Raw genomic sequence first — 22,502 nt, 5'->3', positions numbered from 1 at the left:
TCAATTTGACAGCAGCGCGTCCCTGTAAAACGTATAGGCTGGCTACTCTACTAATATTTTTCATTATACACTGGGCTTTATTAAAATGAGTTAATCATGTAGTAAATGAAACCCACAACAACTTGTACTTAGCCTACAACTTCACTTAAATACAATAACACACTGACGTTTCCTTAGTTGCAAATCAATTTCCTCGAGGACAAAACATAGCTCAAGTCAGAAACAACAAGTGATTTTCCCCCGCAGGGCATCAACCTCGGGGTATAATTGGGATTAGCTAAGTACACGTCATCCCTCTCAGACAACACACTGTGCGCCGAATAATATTTTTAGACTGGATTTAGAGAAAGAGGAGCCGGTCAAGTGTTTTCTCAGAGGAAGCACCTTTGTGTCTTAGCAAGTAGAGAGCGCGCAGCTCTGTGTATGTCTCGGCAGCTGGAACGTTCGTACAACAAAATGTCAGCCAATAATGCTTTTCAAGTGGCTAACATTCCATGGAGGAACAACAATTTTACCATGTCGAATAAAGACCCACCTTTCTCGGATCAAGGGGAGACCATTATAGGAGTATACCTGCTGGTGCTAGGTGGGAGAACTTGCTTATGTAGTTGTTGGAATGTAATTTCGTTTTTTTAAATGTAGCTTTGCTTTTATGATGCAAATACTTTATTTAGTTTTGCTTTCATGGCAAAAAAATCTGGAAAAATGTCACTAATGGCTAGTTTACCACTTCATTATAGTTATTTTATTACCTAAACGTTAGGGTAAGACGAATGACAGTAGTTTTGACTAATTTACAACAACAAAAATCATCCAGAGAGTAGTCTACATTTATCTTGTTCTTTTTTTACTCTACCACATTTTGGCATCGCAATAAACATCAATTGGATGAAGAGTTCGATTGCACTGCAGAATACAAATCACCAAAACCAGACACCTTTGTTAATGCAGTTATACTACTGTTACTGTCAGTGTGGTGTATGGGCAACGGTTAGTGGGTTTGGTGCTATAAGTAGCCCAGGACAAAGAGGGGTGAATCGTGCAGCCATTCAGATCCTGTCTAAGCCGTGGAAATCGTCAATCAAGAAAGAATGGCAGCCAGCCAATCTGACGTTCTTTAAGAGAGGGCAGAAAGACGTGTAATTACCTGTTAATTGGGGCAAATGTATTCGCATTTATTTAAATTGCTCCTGACTTTTGAAATCAATAGGGTGACTGTCATTTTATATCCTATCCTGTAAATACCTACTATTAGGTCTAAGGGACATTTCATGACGGAAGGTTTATGCTAATTTTAGTATTTGAATATGCAGTGTTTGAAGAGAAGGTCAGTAGGTTAAATCACAGATGAGGCACTTTGTCACCTCAATGCACCATGCTGCTTTATGAGCTGCATTTTGTATGGTGTGACTACAATTCCATTACATTTCACAAAACTGACAAGGCCTTTGCTCATATGTATGAGTTTCCCTCTATGTAGTGTTTTTAGCTATATAAAGCCAATCAGTTAGTATGTCAATGTTTTTTTTCCTCGTCAGGTTGGCTGTCGTGGTTCGGCAACAGTATTGTGATCTTCGTCCTGTACAAGCAGCGCGCGTCGCTGCAGCCCACGGACTATCTCACCTTTAACCTGGCCATCTCCGACGCCGGTATTTCCATCTTCGGCTACTCCCGAGGGATCCTGGAGATATTCAATGTGTTCCGGGACAACGGATACCTGGTTACCTCGATCTGGACATGTCAGGTAGGCAATGAGGGTATCTGGTTGGAGGGGGGAAAGTTGTTTTGAGAAGTGAGATGCTTCACATTTGTATTGGATGTGAATGGTAATGTGTTGCATGTGTAGCATGTGCCATCCTACTGCAGGATCTGATACTATACTCACTCACTGCAATACTCACAAGACACAGACATGACCGCCATCCCGTAAAACATGGAATGATTGGACAGGACTTTAGTCGTTCAGGTCTCCTGGAAGGTGATGTCTGTAACGATCTGAGTGTTGGGAGGTGCGAAGTCAGACGCAGGAACAGCAGAGCTTCAATATGTTGAGTCTTTTAATACTCAACTTGCAAACACAATGTCCAACACGGACGTACTGGGTGTCACACACAACGGTCCAACGACACGATAAACAAACCCAGTCCACAATAATAACATCCACTCCCGAAATCCAAAAGCCACAATGAAACCATCCCGCACAAAGAAGCGTCCGGGCTGGCTGACTAATAAAGCCACACTAATGAACAATTAACTGAACACAGGTGATACAAATAAACACATAAGGAGGGGGAGGAAAAAGAGTCAGTGGCAGCTAGTAGGCCGGTGACGACGACCGCCGAGCGCCACCCGAACGGGAAGGAGAGCCTGCCTCGGTTGAAGTCGTGACAGTACCCCCCCTCTGACGCGCGGCTCCCGCAGCGCGCCGACACCGGCCTCGAGGTCGACCCGGAGGACGAGGCGCGGGGCGATCCGGATGGAGGCGATGGAAATCCCTTAACATAGATGGATCCAAAATGTCCTCCACCGGTACCCAGCACCTCTCCTCCGGACCGTACCCCTCCCAGTCCACGAGGTACTGCAGGCCCCTCACCCGGCGTCTCGAGTCCAGAATGGCCCGTATCGTGTACGCCGGGGACCCCTCGATGTCCAGAGGGGGGGGAGGGACCTCCGGCACCTCACCGTCCTGCAGGGGACCAGCTACCACCGGCATGAGGAGAGACACATGAAACGAGGGGTTAATACGATAATAGGAAGGGAGTTTTAATCGATAACACACCTCGTTTATTCTCCTCAGGACTTTGAAGGGCCCTACACACTGCGGCCTCAGCTTCCGGCAGGGCAAGCGGAGGGGTAGGTTTCGGGTCGAGAGCCAGACCCTTTCCCCCGGTACAAACACGGGAGCCTCACTGCGGTGGCGGTCAGCGCTCCTCTTCTGCCTCCTAGTGGCTTGTTGAAGGGACTCCTGGACGGCCCTCCAGGTCTCCTTGGAGCGCTGTACCCACTCCTCCACCGCAGGAGCCTCAGTCTGGCTCGGATGCCATGGTGCCAGGACCGGCTGGTACCCCAACACACACTGAAAGGGGGACACATTAGTAGAGGAGTGGCGTAGTGAGTTCTGAGCCATCTCGGCCCAGGGAATGTATCTCGCCCACTCCCCTGGCCGGTCCTGGCAATAGGACCGCAGAAACCTACCCACCTCCTGGTTCACTCTCTCCACCTGCCCATTACTCTCGGGGTGAAAACCGGAAGTCAAGCTGACCGTGACCCCCAGACGCTCCATGAACGCCCTCCATACTCGGGACGTGAACTGGGGGCCCCGATCAGAAACGATGTCCTCCGGCACCCCGTAGTGCCGGAAGACGTGAGTGAATAAGGCTTCCGCAGTCTGTAGGGCAGTAGGGATACCGGGCAACGGGAGGAGACGGCAGGACTTAGAAAACCGATCCACAATTACCAGAACCGTAGTGTTTCCCTGAGAAGGGGGAAGATCGGTCAGGAAGTCCACGGACAGATGAGACCATGGCCGTTGTGGAACGGGGAGGGGTTGCAACTTCCCTCTAGGAAGGTGCCTAGGAGCCTTACTCTGAGCGCATACCGAACAGGAGGAGACATAAACCCTAACGTCCCGAGCTAAGGTAGGCCACCAATACCTTCCCCGAAGGCTCCCCACTGTCCTCGTCACCCCAGGGTGACCCGAGGAGGGTAGGACATGAGCCCACCGAATCAGTCGGTCCCGAACACCAAGCGGTACGTACTTACGGCCCGCCGGGCACTGAGGAGGCGCGGGTTCCGCCCGTAACGCCCGCTCGATGTCCGAGTCCACCTCCCATACCACTGGCGCTATCAGCCTCGAGGCGGGGATGATGGGAGTGGGCTCGGTGGTCCTATCCTCCGTGTCGTAAAGGCGAGACAGTGCGTCAGCCTTTACGTTTTGGGAACCGGGTCTGTAGGACAACGTGAACCTAAACCGGGTAAAAAACATGGCCCACCTTGCCTGACGCGGGTTCAGTCTCCGAGCTGCCCGAATATACTCCAGATTCTGGTGGTCGGTCCAGATGAGAAAAGGGTGCTTAGCCCCCTCAAGCCAGTGTCTCCACACCTTCAGAGCCCTGACCACCGCTAACAACTCCCGATCCCCCACATCATAGTTACGCTCCGCTGCACTGAGCTTACTAGAGAAGAAAGCGCAGGGGCGGAGTTTTGGTGGCGTACCCGAGCGCTGTGATAGCACGGCACCCACCCCAGCCTCGGACGCGTCCACCTCCACTATGAATGCCAAAGAGGGATCCGGGTGCGCCAACACGGGAGCATCCGTGAACAGAGCCTTCAACCTGTTGAAAGCTCCGTCCGCCGCCGCTGACCACCGCAACCGCACCGGGCCCCCCCTTAGCAGTGAGGTAATGGGAGCCGCTACCTGACCAAAACCCCGGATAAATCTCCGGTAGTAGTTGGCAAAACCCAAAAACCGCTGCACCTCTTTCACCGTGGTTGGAGTCGGCCAATTACGCACGGCCTTTATGCGGTCACTCTCCACCACCACCCCCGAGGTGGAAATGCGATAACCCAGGAAGGAGACGGCTTGTTTGGAGAACACACACTTCTCAGCCTTGACGTATAGGTCATGCTCCAGCAGTCTGCCAAGCACTTTGCGCACCAGAGATACATGCGCGGCTTGAGTAGTTGAGTAGATCAGAATGTCATCGATATACACAACTACCCCCTGCACGTGCAGGTCCCTGAGAATGTCGTCTACAAAGGATTGGAAAACAGCTGGAGCATTCTTTAACCCATACGGCATGACGCAGTACTCATAGTGGCCCGATGTGGTACTAAATGCGGTTTTCCACTCGTCTCCTTTCCGAATACGCACCAGACTGTACGCGCTCCTGAGGTCCAGTTTTGTAAAGAACTGCGCTCCGTGAAATGATTCCACCGCCGAAGCGATGAGAGGTAGTGGGTAACTAAACCCCACTGTGATGGCATTTAGACCTCTATAATCAATACACGGACGCAAACCTCCCTCCTTCTTCTTCACAAAAAAGAAACTCGAGGAGACGGGTGAGATGGAGGGCCGAATGTACCCCTGTCCCAGAGACTCCGCGACATATGTCTCCATAGCCAACGTCTCCTCTTGGGACAAAGGGTACACGTGACTCTTGGGAAGCGCAGCGTTAACCTGGAGATCTATCGCACAATCCCTACCCGGTCGATGTGGTGGTAATTTCGTCGCTTTCTTTTTACAGAAAGCGATTGCCAAATCGGCATACTCGGGGGGAATGCGCACCGTGGAACCCTGGTCTGGACTCTCCACCGACGTGGCACCAATGGAAACTCCCAGACACCTTCCAGAACACTCCTCTGACCACCCCTGGAGAACCCCCTGTCTCCACGAAATACTGGGATTGTGCCGGGCCAACCAGGGAATACCCAGCACCACTGGAAACGCAGGCGAATCAATAATAAAGAGACTGATACGTTCCCTATGATTCCCCTGCGTCACCATGTCCAGGGGAACTGTGGCCTCCCTGACCACCCCTGACCCTAATGGTCGGCTATCTAGGGAGTGCACGGGAAAGGGAGAATCTATCGGCACGAGCGGAACGCCCAACTCTCGGGCGAGTCCGCGATCCATAAAGTTCCCAGCTGCACCTGAATCGACTAGTGCCCTATGCTGGGAAGAGGGGAAAAAATCAAGGAAAAAAATTGAGACAAACATGTGACCGACAGGGGGTTCTGAGTGAGTTTGGTGCTGACTCACCTGGGGTGATCGAGAAGCGTTCCGCCTGACATCTCGACTCCCAGACAGACCCCCCCAGCACCGATCGGCCGTGTGTCCTCTCCGACCACAGCTGGTGCAGGGGAGGCCTCCTCCTCCGATACCCCTAGGCGCGGCCCCTCCCAACTCCATCGGGATGGGAGCCGGGGCGCTGGGTGGTGGAACGCACAGGACCCTCTCCGAACGCCCGCGGGCAGCCAGCAGATTGTCCAGTCGGATGGACATGTCGATAAGCTCATCCAAAGACAGAGCGATGTCCCGACACGCTAGCTCCCTGCGGACGTCCTCCCGGAGACTACACCGGTAGTGGTCAATAAGGGCCCTGTCGTTCCACCCTGATCCCGCGGCCAAGGTCCGGAACTCCAGCGCGAAATCCTGTGCGCTCCTCCTCTCCTGCCTGAGATGAAATAGTCTCTCACCCGCCGCTCGGCCCTCTGGGGGGTGGTCAAACACGGCACGAAAACGACGGGTAAACTCCGGGTAGTGCTCCTTCGCTGAGTCCGGGCCATTCCAGACTGCGTTGGCCCACTCCAGAGCACGACCCGTTAGGCAGGAGACGAGGACACTCACCCTCTCCGCTCCCGAGGGAGTGGGGCGAACAGTGGCCAGGTATAGCTCCAGCTGGAGTAAGAACCCCTGGCACCCTGCCGCCGCTCCATCATAATCCCTCGGGAGCGTAAAACGGAGCGCGCTGGAGCCGGGGGATGGAGAGTCCTGAGGAAGGGGAGCCGAAGGTGGAGAGAGGAGCCCACTCCTCTCCCATCGCTCCATTCTCTCCATCATCTGGTCCATGGCTGATCCGATCCGATGGAGGACGGTGGTGTGGTAGAGAACCCGTTCCTCCATCGATGGGAGAGGGTTGGCTGCTGCTCCTGCTGACTCCATTGGTGCGGGATTCTGTAACGATCTGAGTGTCGGGAGGTGCGAAGTCAGACGCAGGAACAGCAGAGCTTCAATATGTTGAGTCTTTTAATACTCAACTTGCAAACACAATGTCCAACACGGACGTACTGGGTGTCACACACAACGGTCCAACGACACGATAAACAAACCCAGTCCACAATAATAACATCCACTCCCGAAATCCAAAAGCCACAATGAAACCATCCCGCACAAAGAAGCGTCCGGGCTGGCTGACTAATAAAGCCACACTAATTAACAATTAACTGAACACAGGTGATACAAATAAACACATAAGGAGGGGGAGGAAAAAGAGTCAGTGGCAGCTAGTAGGCCGGTGACGACGACCGCCGAGCGCCACCCGAACGGGAAGGAGAGCCTGCCTCGGTTGAAGTCGTGACAATGTCACTGTGAGATGCTGACTTCGCCATCCTCTACACAAATGTCAAATACACAAACAAGACAACTTACCTTTACGATTGCCGAGTTGCAAAAACACTGCTCTATGGCATAGTTTCTATTGCCAGTTCTTTATCATTTCCTGCTAATTGCCTAGTTAAGAATATCAATGGTCCACTCCGAATGGAGACTAAGTAAACATAACACAATGGATAAAGCATAGAAATGTGTTGCAACAGATCATTATATTCACTACATTACAATGGTTCTTTGGGGGGGATGGTCCTTTCTATTATTAGCTTGGTTACGAATAGAATATTAACAATGGGTGCTTCGGACAGTTGATCATTAATTCAATAAAAAGTAGCGTGTTGGCACATTCATCACTTTAAGTGATGACGATGAGTCACCTGGAAGAAGCGAGAGGTTTGGTTTTACAAGGTGTCACAAAGGCATTATATTGCTAACTACAGCACAGGGGGAAAAGTATGTAGGCTTTACCTGAAGTAATATAATTTTAACACTATCTTAGGGGGGAATAAGAATGCTTTTGCCACACCAACAGCCAAACATAGATGGATGGTTAAGGTTTGGTACATGCTTATAGCATTTGATAAAAGAGGAAGCGTGATTTGCACAAGGGCTAATATCATTAAGGTGTCCTGTAATGTCTGGTTCCTTGCGTACACGTGATTGACAGGCAATATCCATTACCTTGTTTTATTGGGGCCTCTTGAAAATATACATTTTGGTTCAAGCCTATCAATCAATTTACCACATGGGTTTTTGTTTTAGTGCACAATGTGAGAAAATGCCACCTTAAAAAAAACGAATGCAATGAAAAACGAATGCAATGTTCTATTTGTATCAAACGTGTTAACACAACAACAGTGTGTGTGTGTGTGTGTGTGTTTTAATGTTAATTACAGTTATTTCCCCAAGCAGGTGTTGCTGCTTGTTTGGGACAAACCGTAGTTGAATAATGTCCAACTAACACTGAACAATAATCTTTTCATTTACTATTGGCCAATGCTAAAAAGAATAAGAAAACATCCAAATGAAAACGAACTGAGAGGAGAGACAGAAATTATTTTTAAAAGAGATAAAAAAAATATATTAAGTAACAGGGCAGAGAGGACAGATGAGGAGAGTTTCTTCTGACAAAGAAAAGTGGTCCTGAGGTCAGCAGACATTGAAAGCTTGATTATAGAATGACTGGGTCAGAGTAAGGTGAGAGAAGTTATACAAAAATGAGATTGCGGACTATAGGATAAGTGTACCTATTAAGCCCACCAAAATCTAAGTTTAGACATTTCTAACATATACTTGCCCTCATTGTTGTAAGAAAAGTGGAGATAATATGAAAGATGAATCTCTCATTGTGAAATTGTATGACTTGATTTTCACGATTTGTTTATATAAGAGAAAAATATTTGATCAAATATGTGGAAAGTCCGGACTGGGTTTAATGGGTACTAAATGTACCCTTTAAGCCCATGGGTGTTCCAAATAAGCCCACCTCTAAAATAATAAATGTAAATATATTTCCTAATGCTGAAAACTTACAAACTGACATATTTTATGTAAACTTAAATTATAGTAATCTCCCCTAAAGTTATTAAAATCAACTTATCATTACTATTCAACACTCATAAAAGTGGGTGTCCAATCGTATCCGCAGAGAACAATGTGTGCCCAGGCTTTTGTTCATGCCAACCGGTACACACCTGATTCGACTAATCAACTAATCATAGACTTCAACCAAGACTTGATAAGTTGAGTCAGTGATACTGCTTGGTTAGAACAAAAACATGCACCCTCGCCAGCCCTCTGTGGATAAGACGCCATGCACAAAGACCATAACACAAACAACTTTTAATGAATTATCTGAAAGCTGGTTCACATTTGCTGTAGTCTTATTCTTGTTCGTTAGTTCAACTTGTCTTCCTAAAGCCTGTCCGAAGACAGTTTAAAATCTCCCTCTCTACTGTTATATTACAAAGGTACATGTGGTGAACCCAAATATAGAAAAACCTGGATGAACGATGGACAATATGACAATGCCCCTGGCTCTAACTACATGAGCAGTCATCCAAGAGTCATCTTCTTGTCCCTCATTTGTTTCCATTTTTGTCCAATCCTTCTAGGTCTTCCATCCCTGATATCCTTTAACCCCGATCTTATTCTTCACTCTCTGCATCAATGACTATCTGTCCACTCCAAACGTCTTTGAGAGAGTACAGAGGCTTTTAATTGTTCTTAATTGTTTTTAATCTGGGTCAACGAAACCACGAATAGATGCATAAGATGCATAAATGTAGTTTGAGTATTTGAATGAAAATACATCTGAAGAAAAAACACTTATGGTCAGGTTCATTGAATATTAGGGATATCAACACACAATCTCCATGTGTTTCGATACAAACCAGGCTACTGGGCTTAATTGGAACAACAGTTATTTATGGTAAAAAAAAAAAGACAGACAGAATAGCAAAGTTTAGTCATAAAATATTTGGAAACCAATGGTTTGGGGTATAAATATACACTATAGACTACAATAATATGTGACGTTAGTATTGATCATATTGAACAATATTATTTTAATTTACATTCTGTATAGAGCGAGTGATTTTTGTGCTACTGTGCCCTTCAAGCCCACCTGAGATAAATGTCAAATTTACAAAAAAGGCAACCATGTATAACAATGCAAGGTTTATTTAGCAGTAAAATAAGACTAAATGCATTAAAAAAAAATTGAACTGTGAGTGCTTAAGATCTATTATATTGTTGTGGTTCACCAAGTTGTGTTGCTACTGTATTGACTGACAGTGGGAACGACTGGTTGCATGAAAAACCCATGTTTTCAATTGGCAAGAAATAGTCATTAATACCCATGTAGTATGCTATCATATATCTTCACATTAATATCTTAATTTTACATTAAGTGTGATCACTTATCTGGGAAGGTACAGAAAATGTAACACAAAAAGGTGCATCAGAGTCACCTCCACACCAAAGTTTTTTTGCAGTTTTGTAATTGACAACTAGTAGGAACTTACACATACATGTAGCTGTCTTTCACAACTTCCGCCGAAGTCGGCTCCTCTCCTTGTTCGGGCGGCGTTCGACGTCACCGGCATTCTAGCCATCGCCGCTCCATTTTTCATATTTCCATTTGTTTTGTCTTGTTCCATACACACCTGGTTTTCATTCCCTAACCACACTGCATGTATTTAGTCCTCTGTTCCCCTCCATGTCTTTGTGTGAAATTGTATTTATGTTATGTGGGTATTGTTACACGCCATACTTTTTGTCTATGTTCCGTGTTTGGGCACATTTATGTACTTTTGTGGTTTCGTTGGACCGGAATAAAAAAGTGCGCCTGTTCACTATACTCTGCTCTCCTGCACCTGACTTCGCCTCCAGTACACACCCTTAACACGGTCAATAACTTAATAATAAAACATCTGATTGTCTTAGAATAAAAACTGGTATGTAAATAACAATCAGATGAATTGGTTGAAACATAAAAAACCAGGAAATGTATATATTTATTTTTTTATCCAAAATTGGAAGTGGGTTTAATGGGTACGTGAGCTTAATGGGTTTGCTTACCCTAATAAGGAGCAAGTAAAATTCATGATGGGACATGAAGTAGTTAAAATACACAGAAAAAAGTATTTTAGTATTTTTAAATACACAGCCCAAAACAAGTACTTTTATTGAAGTATTTGAATTGTTATTTGTAAAAGCCAAATCTACCAAATTGTATTTGAGAGTATTTTCAAATACTTTCCAAGTGTATTTCCAAATACATGAAAATATTAAACTACTTTTCAAATAAAATATATCTGAATACTTACTTCAAATGTATGTAAAAGGAATTTAGATATTTGAAATAGCATTTGAACCCAGGTTTGTTTCCAATTATGGAGAAACCCCATTTGCAGAAAATACTATGTTGCTCGAAGCATCCCACCAGGTGTTTTTTAAATTATGGTCCAAGGTTTTTCCTCCAAATCAAAATCAAATCAAATGTATTTATATAGCCCTTCTTACATCAGCTGATATCTCAAAGTGCTGTACAGAAACCCAGCCTAAAACCCCAAACAGCAAGCAATGCAGGTGTAGAAGCACGGTGGCTAGGAAAAACTCCCTAGAAAGGCCAAAACCTAGGAAGAAACCTAGAGAGGAACCAGGCTATGAGCGGTGGCCAGTCCTCTTCTGGCTGTGCCGGGTGGAGATTATAACAGAACATGGCCAAGATGTTCAAATGTTCATAAATGACCAGCATGGTCAAATAATAATAATCACAGTAGTTGTCGAGGGTGCAACAAGTCAGCACCTCAGGAGTAAATGTCAGTTGGCTTTTCATAGCCGATCATTCAGAGTATCTCTACCACTCCTGCTGTCTCTAGAGAGTTGAAAACAGCAGGTCTGGGACAGGTAGCACGTCCAGTGAACAGGTCAGGGTTCCATAGCTGCAGGCAGAACAGTTGAAACTGGAGCAGCAGCACGGCCAGGTGGACTGGTGACAGCAAGGAGTCATCATGCCAGGTAGTCCTGAGGCATGGTCTTAGGGCTCAGGTCCTCCGAGAGAGAGAAAGAAAGAGAGAAAGAGAGAATTAGAGAGAGCATACTTAAATTCACACAGGACACCGGATAAGACAGGAGAAGTACTCCAGATAAAACAGACTGACCCTAGCCCCCCGACACATAAACTACTGCAGCATAAATACTGGAGGCTGAGACAGGAGGGGTCAGGAGACACTGTGGCCCCATCAGATGATACCCCCAGACAGGGCCAAACAGGCAGGATATAACCCCAACCACTTTGCAAAAGCACAGCCCCCACACCACTAGAGGGATATCTTCAACCACCAACTTACCATCCTGAGACAAGGCCGAGTATAGCCCACAAAGATCTCCGCCACGGCACAACCCAAGGGGGGCGCCAACCCAGACAGGAAGATCACGTCAGTGACTCAACCCACTCAAGTGACGCACCCCTCCTAGGGACGGCATGGAAGAGCACCAGTAAGCCAGTGACTCAGCCCCTGTAATAGGGTTAGAGGCAGAGAATCCCAGTGGAGAGAGGGGAACCGGCCAGGCAGAGACAGCAAGGGCGGTTCGTTGCTCCAGAGCCTTTCCGTTCACCTTCACACTCCTGGGCCAGACTACACTCAATCATATGACCTACTGAACAGATGAGTCTTCAGTAAAGACTTAACCTCTCTGGGATCGTTCGGGACGCTAGCGTCCCACCTCGCCAACAGCCAGTGAAATTGCAGGGCGCCAAATTCAAAACAACAGAAATCGCAATTAAAATTCCTCAACCATACAAATATTTTACACCATTTTAAAGATACACTTCTCGTTAATCCAACCACAGTGTCCGATTTCAAAAAGGCTTTTCGGCGAAAGCAGAACACATCTGTCACGGCCGTTAACTTTTACTGCCTCAGAAACCCGGATCCGGGAGCACCCCCCACCCCCCCCACACTGATTAGCATAGCTAGCATAGCTTCACAAGTAAATAGTAGCATCTAAATATCATTAAATCACAAGTCCAAGACACCAGATGAAAGATACAGATCTTGTGAATAAACCCATAATTTCTGTTTTTTAAAATGTTTTACAGGGAAGACACAATATGTAAATCTATTAGCTAACCACGTTAGCAAAATACACCACTTTTCTTTGTCCACCATTTTTTCTCAACACCACTAGCTATCACCAATTCGGCTAAACTAAGATATTGATAGCCACTAACCAAGAAAAAACCTCATCAGATGACAGTCTGATAACATATTTATGGTATAGGATAGGTTTTGTTAGAACAATTTGCATATTTCAGGTATAAATCATAGTTTGCCATTGCAGCCACCATCACAAATCTCACCAAAGCGACTAGAATTACTACAGAGAGCAACGTGTATTACCAATTTACTCATCATAAAACATTTCTTAAAAATAGACAAAGCATAGCATTGGAAAGACACAGATCTTGTGAATTCAGACAATATTTCAGATTTTCTAAGTGTTTTACGGCGAAAACACAATAAATCGTTATATTAGCATACCACATATGCAAACGTTACCCCAGCATGAATTCAAGCTAAAGAGAGCGATATCGTTATCATCGCCAAAATATATTAATTTTTTCACTAACCTTCTCAGAATTCTTCCGATGACACTCCAGTAACATCATTTTACAACATACATATAGAGTTTGTTCGAAAATGTGCATATTTAGCCATAAAAAAACGTGGTTATACAATGAAAATAGTAGCAAAACAAGCCTGGAAATGTCGGTCGCCATCTTTTAGTGATCTAGTTTAATCAAAAGCTAATCATATACTTGACAAAAAAATACAGGGTTGACAGGAATCGAAAGACAAATTAGTTCTTAATGCAATCGCTGATTTACATTTTTTAAATTATCCTTACTTTTCAATACAGGTTGCGCCAAGCGAAGCTATACAAAACAAAATGGCGACATAAGCGTTTAACATTTTTCGACAGAAACACGATTTATCATCATAAATTGTTCTTACTGTGAGCTGTTCTTCCATCAGAATCTTGGGCAAAGAATCCTTTCTTGGGTCTAATCGTCTTTTGGTCGAAAGCTGTCCTCTTGCCATGTGGAAATGCCCACTAACGTTCGGCATGAACTGGAAACGTGCCCAGCTGTTCAAAGTGCCTCAGAAATAAATGGGTCAAAATCGCACTAAACGGATATAAATTGCTATAAAACGGTTTAAATTAACTACCTTATGATGTTTTTAACACCTCTAACGAGTAAAAACATGACCAGAGAAATATTACTGGCTAAACAAACGCTTGGAAGGAGGCGAGTCCGACGTCCTCCGTGCGCAAGGCGCAGGCAGCAAAGGGATGCTACTTCCGGTATTTGCTCTTTTATGCAGCCCCTGATTGCGCAATCGACTCCATTCAAAGCGTCATCACGTACTGACATCCAGGGGAAGACGTAAGAAGTGTCTGTTTCTCCATAGCATTTACAGGGACCTTTAAACTGACTCCAGATCAGGGGCCAGGATGTCTGAAATCTGACTCCCTATCATGAAAAGTGCTGTAGATTGAGTTCTGTACCACTCAGAGACAAAATTCCAACGGCTATAGAAACTAGAGAGTGTTTTCTATCCAATAATAACAATAATATGCATATTGTACGAGCAAGAATTTATTAGGAAGCCGTTTAATCTGTTGAGCAAATTATGCTAATGCGAAACAGCACCCCCTATAGTGGCAAGAAGTTAAAAGAAGAGCGTACATTTTCCTTTTATTAATAAAAATGACGCCGGACAAAACAATAAACACTACAAAAACAAACCGTGAAGCTAAAGGCTATGTGCCCTAAACAAAGTCAACTTCCCACAAAGACAGGTGGGAAAAAGGGGTACCTAAGTATGGTTCCCAATCAGAGACAACGATAGACAGCTGTCCCTGATTGAGAACCATACCCGGCCAAAACATAGAAATAGAAAATCATAGAAAAACAAAACATAGAATGCCCACCCCAAATCACACCCTGACCAAACCAAAATAGAGACATAAAAAGGCTGTCTAAGATCAGGGCGTGACAGTACCCCCCCCACAAAGGTGCGGACTCCGGCCGCAAAACCTAAACCTATAGGGGAGGGTCTGGGTGGGCATCTATCCGCGGTGGCGGCTCAGCTGCGGGACGCAGAACCCGCTCCACCACTGGCTCACCCCACTTTGGTGGCACCTCTGGTGCGGGGACCCTTGTCGCCGAATCCGGACTGGGCACCCTCGTAGCGGGCCCCGGACTGAGCACCCTCGTTGCGGGCCCCGGACTGGGCACCCTCGCTGCGGGTGCCGGACTGGGCACCCTCGTTGCGGGCCCGGACTGGGCACCCTCGTTGCGGGCCCCGGACTGGGCACCCTCGTTGCGGGCCCCGGACTGGGCACCCTCGTTGCGGGCCCCGGACTGGGCACCCTCGTTGCGGGCCCCGGACTGGGCACCCTCGTTGCGGGCCCCGGACTGGGCACCCTCGTTGCGGGCCCCGGACAGGGGACCGTCGCTGGAGGCTCCGGACTGGGGACTGTCGCTGGAGGCTCCGGACTGGGTACCGTCGCTGGAGGCTCCGGACTGGGTACCGTCGCTGGAGGCTCCGGACTGGAGACCGTCGCTGCAGGCTCCGGACTGGAGACCGTCGCTGGCAGCTCCGGACTGGAGACCGTCTCTGGAGGCCTGGTCCGTGGAGGAGGCACGGGATGAACCAGGCTGGGGAGACCTACTGGAGGCCTGGTCTGTAGAGGAGGCACAGGATGACCCAGGCTGTGGGGGAGCACTGGAGATCTGGTGCGTAGCCTTGGCACCACTCTTCCAGGCTGAATGCCCACTCTAGCCCAGCACCTCCAGAGCGCAGGCACAGGTCGAACCGGGCTGTGGGGGAGCACTGGAGCTCTGGTGCTTAGCACTTGCACCGCTCCTCTTGTCTGCATTCCCACTTTAGCCCGGCACGTGCGGGGAGCTGGAACAGACCGCACTGGGTTCTCCTGGCGAACTGGGGAAACCGTGCGTAGAGCCGGCACAGGACTCACCGGGCTGTGGAGGCGCACTGGAGGTCTGGAGCGCCAAGCTGGCACAAGACGTGCAGGGCTGGGGAGGCGCACAGGAGGCCTGGTGCGTGGGGCTGGCACAGTCTTCACCAGACAGGCTTCTAGCGAGGGCAATTTTAGGGCTTCACCATGTTTCATCGAAATGTACAGCTGTGTGTCATCCGCATAGCAGTGAAAGTTAACATTATGTTTTCGAATGACATCCCCAAGACGTAAAATATATAGTGAAAACAATAGTGTTCCTAAAGCGGTACCTTGAGGAACACCGAAATTTACAGTTGATTTGTCAGAGGACAAACCATTCACAGAGACAAACTGATATCTTTCCCGACAGATAAGATCTAAACCAGGCCAGAACTTGTCCATGTAGACTAATTTGGGTTTCCAATCTCTCCAAAAGAATGTGGTGATCGATGGTATCAAAAGCAGCACTAAGGTCTAGGAGCACTAGGACAGATGCTGACGCCATTAAAAGGTCATTTACCACCTTCACAAGTGCAGTCTCAGTGCTATGATGGGGTCTAAAACCAGACTGAAGCATTTCGTATACATTGTTTGTCTTCAGGAAGGCAGTGAGTTGCTGTGCAACAGCTTTTTCAAAAATGTTTGAGAGGAATGGAAGATTCGATATAGGCCGATAGTTTTTTATATTTTCTGGGTCAAGGTTTGGCTTTTTCAAGAGAGGCTTTATTTCTGCCACTTTTAGTGAGTTTGGTACACATCCGGTGGATAGAGAGCCATTTATTATGTTCAACATAGGAGGGCCAAGCACAGGAAGCAGCTCTTTCAGTAGTTTAGTTGGAATAGGGTCCAGTATGCAGCTTGAAGGTTTAGAGGCCATGATATTTTTCATCATTGTGTCAAGAGATATAGTACTAAAACACTTAAGTGTCTCTCTTGATCCTAGGTCCTGGCAGAGTTGTGCAGACAACTGAGCTTTGGAGGAATACGCAGATTTAAAGAGGAGTCCGTAATTTGCTTTCTAATGATCATGATCTTTTCCTCAAAGACGTTCATGAATTTATTACTGCTGAAGTGAAAGCCACCCTCTCTTGGGGAATGCTGCTTTTTAGTTAGCTTTGAGACAGTATTAAAAATACATTTCGGATTGTTCTTATTTTCCTCAATTAAGTTGGAAAAATAGGATGATCGAGCAGCAGTGAGGACACTTCGATACTGCACGGTGCTGTCTTTCCAAGCTAGTCGGAAGACTTCCAGTTTGGTGTGGCGCCATTTCCGTTCCAATTTTCTGGAAGCTTGCTTCAGAGCTCGGGTATTTTCTGTATACTTTTAGCCTACCTGGTTAAATAAAGGTGAAATAAAAAAATTAAATAAAAATACCAGGGAGCTAGTTTCTTATGACAAATGTTTTTAGTTTTTAGGGGTGCAACTGCATCTAGGGTATTGCGCAAGCTTAAATTGAGTTCCTCAGTTAGGTGGTTAACTGATTTTTGTCCTCTGACGTCCTTGGGTAGGCAGAGGGAGTCTGGAAGGGCATCAAGGAATCTTTGGGCTATCTGAGAATTTATAGCACGACTTTTGATGCTCCTTGGTTGGGGTCTGAGCAGATTATTTGTTGCGATTGCAAACGTAATAAAATGGTGGTCCGATAGTCCAGGATTATGAGGAAAAACATTAAGATCCACAACATTTATTCCATGGGACAAAACTAGGTCCAGAGTATGACTGTGACAGTGAGTAGGTCCAGAGACATGTTGGACAAAACCCACTGAGTCGATGATGGCTCCGAAAGCCTTTTGAAGTGGGTCTGTGGACTTTTCCATGTGAATATTAAAATCAACAAAATGAGAATATTATCTGCTATGACTACAAGGTCCGATAGGAATTCAGGGAACTCAGTGAGGAACGCTGTATATGGCCCAGGAGGCCTGTAAACAGTAGCTATAAAAAGTGATTGTGTAGGCTGCATAGATTTCATGACTAGAAGATCAAAAGACGAAAACATATTTTTTTTTGTGTAAATTTAAATTTTCTATCGTAAATGTTAGCAACACCTCCGCCTTTGCGGGATGCACGGGGGATATGGTCACTAGTGTAACCAGGAGGTGAGGCCTCATTTAACACAGTAAATTCATCAGGCTTAAGCCATGTTTCAATCAGGCCAATCACATCAAGATTATGATCTGTGATAAGTTCATTGACTAAAACTGCCTTTGAAGTGAGGGATCTAACATTAAGTAGCCCTATTTTGAGATGTGAGGTATCACGATCTCTTTCAATAATGGCAGGAATGGAGGAGGTCTTTATTCTAGTGAGATTGCTAAGGCGAACACCGTCATGTTTAGTTTTGCCCAACCTAGGTCGAGGCACAGACACGGTCTCAATGGGGATAGCTGAGCTGACTACACTGACTGTGCTAGTGGCAGACTCCACTAAGCTGCCCTGTCTATGTTGGTAGATAAAATGAGAGTACCCCTCCAGCTAGGATGGAGTCTGTCACTCCTCAGCAGGCCAGGCTTGGTCCTGTTTGTGGGTGAGTCCCAGAAAGAGGGCCAATTATCTACAAATTCTATCTTTTGGGAATAGACTCCAATAGACATATGCATTGTCCTCCAAAGTGTATCTGACCATGAGGCAAAAGTGGGGGTTGGATGTAAATATATTAGATTAGATTAAGTAATCTGATCAGTCAAAGTACATTGGTTCCTGTCTCTACTAGGAAGATAAATTGAAGTTAATTTGGTAGAAGCTGTCGATCTTGATCAGACATACTCACCACTGCTGACCATAGCTGTGCTGGCCTGATCTTTAACTCCATTCAATGTAGCTAGATCAGCTCTTCTGTGTTCTGGCAATATATGTGTTCATCCTGGTGAACTAAAAACTGAACAACCAGGAGAAGGATTTGGCAAAGTAGAGAGGAGCCCTATTCACACAAAATCAGTAATTGGTTAATGATGGATTTGTTAAGTACGTGAACCCAAACAAGTATTCAGCAGCAGGATACTTGTTTTCAACTTGATCTTCTGAGTGATTGGAGTCCTTCAACTTCTGCAAGAACAGTGGATGTCGTTTTTTTTCTACTGTATTTGTTTTGAGATTCTCTTCCCTACACCCCCTCTAAGCATCACTAACAGCATTGGTGGTCTTTCCCAGGTGGACGGCTTCTTCACCTTGGTCTTCGGCCTCAGCAGCATCAATACTTTGACTGTCATCAGTGTCACAAGATACATCAAGGGATGCCATCCGAGTAAAGGTAAGACACTGTGACACGACCTTAACCTTTAATCTTCATCTCAATGATTCCAATAAAGTTGGAAGACAAATGCCCCCTGTAGGCTAGACGTTCTGGTCAGATACAATGTTCTTGTGGGAGCCTTTCTTTTAACTTTCAACTCTTTTCCTTTACCTAGCTCACTGCATAACCAACACAACCATAGGCGTGTGCCTAATATTCATCTGGTTGGGGGCTGTGTTCTGGTCGGGAGCGCCCCTTCTGGGCTGGGGGAGTTACACAGGTGAGATAAACATGGCTAGTAATCATGTGACATACTATTTGAAACAGGGGCACTTACTTGTGTTAGCTTCTTGTAACATTCTGGTTGGGGCAACATTTTCAAGATTTGTATGTGCACAATGACGACAAAAAAATAATAGCACTAAAGCAAGTTGCTATCTAAAATATTAGCAGAAGACAATCTTTAAACGAGAACTGACCACATTTTGACATATATGGACCTTTTTTCACACTTACCCTGACTTTTCGAAGTGCCAAAATAGAGGAAATTCTTACATTTTAAACTATCTTCACCTGAACAAATATTTTTTAAATGCCAACACACAAACGCATGAAGGTGAAAAACAATGGTGTATCTCAAACTCCTCCTTCTTTTAGATCGTGGTTATGGAACGTGTGAAATCGACTGGGCCAAAGCCAACTACTCCACCGTCTACAAGTCCTACATCATCTCCATCCTCATCTTCTGCTTCTTGGTCCCCGTGCTGGTCATGCTCTTCACCTACGTGTCCATCATCAACACAGTGAAGAGAGGCAACGCCATGGCCGCTGAGGGAGACCTGACGGACAGGCAGAGGAAGATTGAAAGGGACGTCACCATTGTGAGTAGGATTCAAATCACATCAACGTTTATTGGTCGTGTACAAAGATTTGCAGGTGTGATGCAGGTGTGATGCAGCGAAATGCTTATGTTACTAGCTCCAAGAGTGCAGTAGAATGTCTCACAAATGGCCTCCCGGGTGGCGCAGTGGGCTAGCTGTGCCACTAGAGATCCTGGTTTGAGTCCAGGCTCTGTCGCAGCCGGCCGCGACTGTGAGACCCATGGGGCGGCGTACAATTGGCCCAGCGTCGTCTGGGTTAAGGGTGGGTTTGGCCGGCAGGGATGTTCTTATCCCATCATGCACTAGCGACTCCTGTGGCGGGCTGGACGCAATGCACGCTGACACGGTGGCCAAGTATACAGTGTTCCTCCGACACATTGTTGCGGCTGGCTTCTGGGTTAAGCGGCCATTGTGTCAAGAAGCTGGTTTGACGCATGGCTCTCAACCTTCGCCTCTCCCGAGTCCGTACGGAAGTTGCAGCGATGGGACAAGATGGGATACCACGAAATTGGGGAGAAAAAAAGATGTAAAGATAAATATATTAACAACAAATTAAAAAGAATGTCTCACAAATACAATACAAAAATCGAAACAAGAAATCAAGAAACAATCCAGAGTAAATATATTAGAGTGAGCATGTGTCAAGAGTCCCAAAAAATTGCAGATGTACAAACAATAGGAATGTTCCGTTAAACGATGGGTTATGATTTAATGGTCATCCTAACTTTTGTTTTTTTCCCAGGTATCCATTGTCATCTGCACAGCATTCATCCTGGCGTGGTCGCCGTACGCTGTGGTCTCCATGTGGTCGGCCTGTGGCTTCCACGTACCCAGCCTCACCAGCATCTTCACCCGCCTCTTTGCGAAGTCGGCCAGCTTCTACAACCCGCTCATCTACTTCGGACTCAGCTCCAAGTTCCGCAAGGACGTCGCCATCTTCCTGCCCTGCACCGGCGATGGCAAGGACACGGTCAAGCTCAAGCGCTTTAAACCGAAAGGCGATGCTCACCAGGGTTCTGGAAGAGGCAATGGGCTCTTAGCACCTCCTCATCACCAGAAGGAGATGAAGTATGCCCCTGGAAATCCGTATCCGCTCACGGCGATTAAGGCGGCCTCAAGCCCAGATTCGGGAGTGGGGAGCCCCCCCTGTACTCCTCCTCCTCCCGCCAACAAGGAGATGTACTTTATCGAAGTGCCCCATCTGTCTGATGGGCCAGAGTGGGAATGCGACAGACTCTAAGAACAATACGTTTGTTTTTTGTGTTACTTTTTATTTAAAAACACATGGGAATTTACTTACACAAATCAAATTGCCTTTGATTCGTGTAAGTATGTATACCTGTTGATGCAATTTGTTATTTTCTTAATTAATTGTGTTCATACTTGTGATTAAAACTTTCTATTCAAAGGGAACAAGTTGAAAGATGTTTGCAATATCAATACTCATTCTGTCACTCTTAAAATAAATTCCTGTCCAACATAATAATTCAACCCCATGAGCAAACATAGGAGAAGACACGACAGAAATGTAAGTGTATCTCTTATGAAAGTGCTCTGAGATGCTCAGCTCACACATAGGCGACATACCAGTTCTAATGATAACTTTACTTGAGGCAGGCACGGCTTCATGGGCTGACTTTTTTTCGTCCAGTGAAAAAATTATCCATCTGTTCCCCCTCATTCCATGGAACTCCACACAAACCAACTTCACCTCAGATAGGACTATGTACCATAAGAAACAGTTGAAGTGAATTAAAGTGCGTTAAACTTTGATAGGCTACAATAATAAGCTACAACACCCAAAATAACTGTACTAATACAACAAAAAAGTGGATTCTTCTAAAGCCCCTGCAATACGCTCACGCGTGGGACACCTGTAGGTTTAGAACGAAACAATCCATTCCACACGCGCAATCTACTATCAAAGGCGACTGACTGCAAGGTTGATTGTGCCGATGGTGAAGTTGTAGACTGCTTTATTAAGGAGTCTAAATCAAGTCGGACGTTAGAAAGAGGGAAAAAAAATTGGAAACATTTTTTTTTATTGAAAGGATCTTCGATACCCCAACCGATACCACCACAGGACAACAGGTTGGCAGATTGAATTTTTGTTTTCTTTATCTTCATGCTTCCTTCAATTTATTTCATGATGCATCATATGGGGATGATTTCTGTATTTTCCTTCCTTCCTCCTACCGTTACTCCTTAAGGTCCAAGGACCTTGTATACTGAAATACAATATAAACACCACATACAACAATTTCTACGATTTTACTGAGTTACAGTTCATATAAGGAAATCAGTCAATTGAAATTAATAAATTAGGCCTTAATCTATTGATTTCACATGACTGGGAATACAGATATGATTCTGTTGGTCACTTTCTAATCGACCTGGCCCGGGTATCCTGGAAGGATTTTGACCTCATCCTGTCAGTAGAGGATGCCTGGTTATTCTTTAAAATGCCTTCCTCACCATCTTAAATAAGCATGCCCATTCAAAAAATGTAGAACCAGGAACAGATATAGCTCTTGGTTCTCTCCAGACCTGACTGCCCTTGACCAGCACAAAAACATCCTGTGGCGTTCTGCATTAGCACCGAACAGCCCCCGTGATATGCAACTTTTCAGGGATGTTAGGAACCAATATACACAGGCAGTTAGGAAAGCTAAGGCTAGCTTTTTCAAGCAACAATTTGCATCCTGTAGCACAAACTCAAAAAAGTTCTGGGACACTG

General features: G+C 45.9%; 1 protein-coding gene across 1 annotated transcript; it reads left to right on the top strand.

Moving 5' to 3' along the window:
• The first annotated feature begins 305 nt into the window (after positions 1-305).
• On the top strand, positions 306-21,188 carry LOC139551727 (opsin-5-like). Its single transcript, XM_071363023.1, has 6 exons — positions 306-586; positions 1,539-1,744; positions 18,803-18,902; positions 19,060-19,164; positions 19,542-19,765; positions 20,508-21,188. Exons 1-6 carry the CDS (start codon positions 424-426, stop codon positions 21,003-21,005), a joined length of 1,296 nt encoding a protein of 431 aa, XP_071219124.1. The 5' UTR covers positions 306-423; the 3' UTR covers positions 21,006-21,188.
• The last annotated feature ends 1,314 nt before the right edge of the window (positions 21,189-22,502 follow it).

Source organism: Salvelinus alpinus, chromosome 2, assembly GCF_045679555.1.
Source record: "Salvelinus alpinus chromosome 2, SLU_Salpinus.1, whole genome shotgun sequence".
Taxonomy (NCBI): Eukaryota; Metazoa; Chordata; class Actinopteri; order Salmoniformes; family Salmonidae; genus Salvelinus; species Salvelinus alpinus.
This window is presented reverse-complemented; position numbering and strand designations above follow the sequence as displayed.